Source organism: Moschus berezovskii, chromosome 1, assembly GCF_049115385.1.
Source record: "Moschus berezovskii isolate FMDL1 chromosome 1, NW_MosBer_1.0, whole genome shotgun sequence".
NCBI lineage: Eukaryota > Metazoa > Chordata > Mammalia > Artiodactyla > Moschidae > Moschus > Moschus berezovskii.
The window spans coordinates 1,806,806-1,811,565 of record NC_142460.1 but is presented as its reverse complement, the minus strand read 5'-3'; the positions used below and the strand labels follow the sequence as shown (position 1 = coordinate 1,811,565).

The 4,760-nt window shown below is 53.8% G+C and overlaps 1 protein-coding gene across 2 annotated transcripts in view; it reads left to right on the top strand.

Moving 5' to 3' along the window:
* Positions 1-51: 51 nt before the first annotated feature.
* HSF2BP (heat shock transcription factor 2 binding protein) overlaps positions 52-4,760 on the top strand; it is an 83,242-nt gene continuing 78,533 nt past the window's right edge. For both annotated transcript variants that reach the window (XM_055414837.2, XM_055414827.2), the window contains exons 1-3: positions 52-185; positions 1,209-1,463; positions 2,211-2,361. In XM_055414837.2, coding sequence (XP_055270812.1) covers positions 1,428-1,463; positions 2,211-2,361 — 187 coding nt within the window. In that variant the 5' untranslated portion in view covers positions 52-185; positions 1,209-1,427. The remainder of the gene's footprint in view (positions 186-1,208; positions 1,464-2,210; positions 2,362-4,760) is intronic.

Sequence of the window (4,760 nt, the reverse complement as noted above, 5' to 3'; positions counted from 1 at the left end):
GGTGGCGCGTGCAGCGGCGCGCGGGCTGATGGCGTCACAAAGGCGCCGGCCGCCGCTCGCAGCGCGTTCTGGGAGCTAGCGCGGCTGCCAAGGCAGCCGGCCGAGCGGCGCATCCGTGGTTAGCGGCGCGCCTCTCCGCCTCTGCCGTCTCTCGGTAGTCAAACCTCGTGGCCGTTGACGGCGAGGTTAGCCGGCGTTGCGTGTTGGCCGGGAAGAGTCCGATAGCCAGTTTTACGTGGTCTAGAATCTTTGCGCCCACTCCACTAAATCCCCGTCCTATCGGCAGCTTTTCCCGGGGAGACGCGGCACCGAGTCTTGAATCGCTTTGGACTCCTCGGCCGCCAGGGCTGGGTGGAGGAGGGGGAGAGAGGCTGCCCTTGGGAATTTTGGCGGGATGTTGTGGGCAGCACCCCCGAGGGCCGCTCTGGTCTCAGCGACCGGCGACCCCCAGTGCCCCGGTCCCGGCCGCGAGGATTGGGAGCGTGAACTTGAGGTCCGCCCGCGGGCCAGGAGGGCACGCACGCTGGGCACTTGGCCGTGTCAGCTCGCGGCCGGCTTCAGACAGACGAAGTCCTGCTGCTGCTAAGTCACTTCAGTCGTATCCGACTCTGTGTGACCCCATAGACGGAAGCCCACCAGGCTCCCCCGTCCCTGGGATTCTCCAGGCAAGAACACTGGAGTGGGTTGCCATTTCCTTCTCCAATGTGTGAAAGTGAAAAGTGAAAGTGAAGTCGCTCAGTCGTGTCCGACCCTTAGCGACCCCATGGACTGCAGCCTACCAGGCTCCTCCATCTATGGGATTTTCCAGGCAAGAGTACTGGAGTGGCTTGCCATTGCCTTCTCCGACGAAGTCCTAGTAGTACAGTAACTTGTACCTTTGAACGCACGGGCACTGTGCGAACTCAGTGGACGTGTAGGGGAAGCTGAATGGACTGGGCGATGTGTCCCAGCTTACGATAGCCGTTTCAGTTACGTACCAGCGAACTGGGCTAAGTCTCCCTATCGAGGGCAGACCTCCCGAGCAATCTGTTGTCAGAAAGCTTTGGCCTTTGCTCATGGAGCTGTGTGAGGGAGCCAGGCGGGCGGCTGCTGGTTCCTTTGAACCTGTCATCCCTTGGTCTGACATCCCTCGCCAAACGGGAAAGGCCCTATTCGATTTATTTCACCGGACACTTACGCGAGGGTCTCACTGTCCTTGTACTTTGCAGTTGAGAAAGTTTACAAGTCTGGTTAAGCCAGAAGAGCCAACACGGGATCCCGCAGACCCACTCTGGGTCTTTCAGCCGAGAATGCTTCGAAAACTGCGGGGCCTGAGCCTCGTGACTCTCCGTACCTGACTCTCGGCGTGGACGCATTCCCGCGCTTTCTGGCGTGAGGGTCAGAGGGCGCGCCGCCGCGCAGGCGCAGGAGCGGAGGCCGCGGCAGTCATGAGCGGAGCTGGCGGCGCTGAGGAGGCCTGTCGGGTTAGTGCGGGCATCCAGGTCCCGGCCTGTGGGCCCTAGCTGTCGCCCTCCGCTCCTTCACACCGCTCCTGGGTGCCGTTCAGTGTGCTCGGGAGGGCCCTGGGCGTCGTCCGCAGACAGCATGCCCTGGGTAGGGGATGGGGGGCAGCCACCCCTGCGTTGGAAAATTCTTCCAAATCCTCAGGGGTGCAGGTCCAGGGGGCCGCGCAGGGGTCGGTGGACGTCCTCCTGTGACCCCCGGGCCAGGCCGGGCCTAGCCGCCCGCGAGGCCCTGGCCGTGTTGGACTTGTCAGCCTCAGGGGTGCCCGGCTGTCGAGTTCAGATCCTGGTTGTGTCCCCGGTCCTGGGGTTCCTGAGAGTCACCTGGCTTCCCTGTTTCCCCGTTTCCGAGGGTTGCGGTCGGTACGAAGCAGGACGGCCCGCAAAGGGCCTGGCGCACCCAGTACGCATCCACTCGGATGCCTGATAGCTTGATGCCACAGCATTAAGAAAAAGTTGCTGGCGTTTTTTTTGGGGTTCTGGAATAGAGCCTTGTTTGCACTTTAAAAAAACTGGCTCACAGTGTGAAGGCTGGGTTTTGAACTCTCTGGATGTAATATACATAGAAAATAGAGCATTAGGTAAACATGTGCTTTGAAACTATTTTGAGCACACGAGGCCTTAAAGAAAAGGAAGCAAGCTGAGTTGGGCTGCTGGTTTTTGTCATCTGAGGAGAACTGTAATCTTGAGATCTGCTTGTTTTTCTAGCACGTGGGAACTAAAGAAGAATTTGTTAAAGTCAGAAAGAAGGACCTGGAACGACTGACAACTGAAGTGATGCAAATACGGGACTTCTTACCCAGAATACTAAATGGGGAAGTACTGGAAACCTTCCAGAAATTAAAGATTGTAGAAAAAAGTGAGTCATATTTCATCATAAGCAGTCACTGATGGTGACAGCAGTGTGTTTCAGCACGTTTACCTAATGTAAATAACTGGGAAGTGAAGTCTCTCAGTCGTGTCCGACTGCGACCCCATGGACTGTAGCCTACCAAGTTCCTCTGTCCGTGGGATTCTCCAGGCAAGAATATTGGAGTGGGTTGCCATTTCCTTCTCAAGTGATTGTAAATAAACTAAGATACTGTTACAGTCTTTGTAATTACCTTTGGGAGAGTCAGATAAGACATAAGAAGGGGAGGGGCCCACAAATGATTAACTTTGCCTTGTGTAGGTTCCTTTTGGAGGAAAGGTTGCCAACTTTCTGAGTATCTGTTCCCAGCTCTTCATCTTTTATCTTTGGCAGAAGGGTTTTATAATTTTATTATTTAAAAGCTCTGTTCTAAAAATTAAGTCCTTTCTTGTATAAATACATACAATCTTATACAAGATCCTCTTATGCAAAGGATCCTTTCTTGTAAAAGGATTTTGCCAGTTAGCAACCTTGCATGGATTCAGGCATGTTTGTAGAGATACAGTCTCTCTCGGTGGAGGAAATGCTCAGTTCTAGCACTGATTTAAGTTGCTAGAACTTGTCAGTTCAGGTTCTGAGATTTGAGCTCAGCCATTGTGTCAGTTATTGGTCTAGAAGCCTCTGTTGGAGTTGTTGGGGCTGTTTTGGATTGATTCTGTTACTTGCCTGACGGAGGCTGAGTTACTGTTAAATCAGCCGTCAGTGTTTAAGGCTAAGTTACACTGACTGTCATCACTACCTAGCCTCTAGAAGAGGTGTGTCTGGGGGCCAGGTCTTATCGTTAGCTCTAGTCCAGACAAGAAGCTGTCTGGACTCAACAGTACATGTTTCTGGTTTGTGGAAGAGCATCTGGTCAGGGGGCTCGCATCCAGTTAAAAGCAAGAATGCTGTGTTCCCATGGCATCCTGCCTGTTTATTCTCCCTTAGGAGTCCTCAGATGCACCATCCCTGGCCTGTGGTGTGCCTCTGCGAGGCGGGCTCCTGCAGATTGCATGCCACTTGCTTTCTTGCTAGTTCACAGTGAGGACTCACCGGGAGAAGGAAGCCATGGGTAGGAGGAGTTGGGGGTGTTTCCTCCTGCTCCCTCCACAGCTGTGACCTGTGCCCAGGGGCCTCCTCTACATTCCCAGCTCTCACTGGATTGTTGGAACACTGTCCCCTCTCCTTTCAGCTAGAGGGCTGCTGTGAGTCCCAGGTGCCTTACCATCCTTGTCAGGTCTCTGGCCCCTGCTTTTCCCTTTGTCAGTAGTCCTTTCCATAAAGTCCACAGCAGGGCTTCTTTGTTTTCCCCGGGACGTTGCCAGGTATGCCCCCCGTCACTGGTTACCACAGCTCCAGGTCACTGTCGACCTCACATGCGTTCAGCAGCCTCGGGAGAGCAGTCAGTCATCTTGTGTACCTGTGTCTTTAGGGAAGGAGAGTGCTGATGAACAGCTGAGGATGTCAGCCTTCTGGGTAGGTATACTTCTCACTGCAGATTCACACACTGGCGTTCTGAAAAACACATCAGAGACTTGTCATGAGCTGTTTTAGCACAAGTCAATTTTTGGAGATTAATCCTCTGTCAAAATCAAACTAGTGGTTACAAAAGCAAGGTCTGTAACTGCAACTGTGGTGACGTGATCACAGGCAGACTTTAGGAGATCTTGCCTCAGCCCTTGGCCTTCCCAGCCGTGTCATCAACGCCTTTCCCATGGATCTTCTCAGTCTGCTTTGCGGGTTTGTCCTTCTCTGCAACAGCTGTCCAACTAGTGGAGGAGCTCAGGCTCTTCTGCCCTCACCCTGTGACCTCTCCGAGGGCAGTCTGCACACTGTTAGCTTCAGTTGCCATCTTGATGCCAGTGGCTCCTAGGTTTTCCTCTTCTCCAGGGTTGGGGTCCTGTTTCTTACTCCTACTTGGCATTTCTTCTTACTTGTTTCAGGGTTGGGGTCCTGTTTCTAACTCCTACTTGGCATTTCTTCTTACTTGTTTCACATTCATTTCAGATTCTAAGTGTTTGTCTTAGTGTGATGGGCCTGCAGCCCTCAGGAAGGACCTGTGTTCTGACGAGGTCAGGTTACTGGCTGGTTGCAGTAAGGGGGACCACTCAACTGCCGCAGAGGAACTGTGGGCCTCCTGCCACTAGAGGAAGAGACAAGTGTTGCTCTAGGATTTGGGACGAGGCGGAGTGTAGATGGCATGTGGGCGAGGCTGTGTTCTCATGGGCTCCCCGTGGAGTAGGGCTGTGTGTGAAGGGGTCAGCACCGGGTCTCACCACAGTGGCCCCAGGTCCTGTGTCCTTGGAAACTACAAAATGTAGATAGAGGAAAATGAGGTCAGTTCAGTCATTCAGTCGTGTCCGACTCTG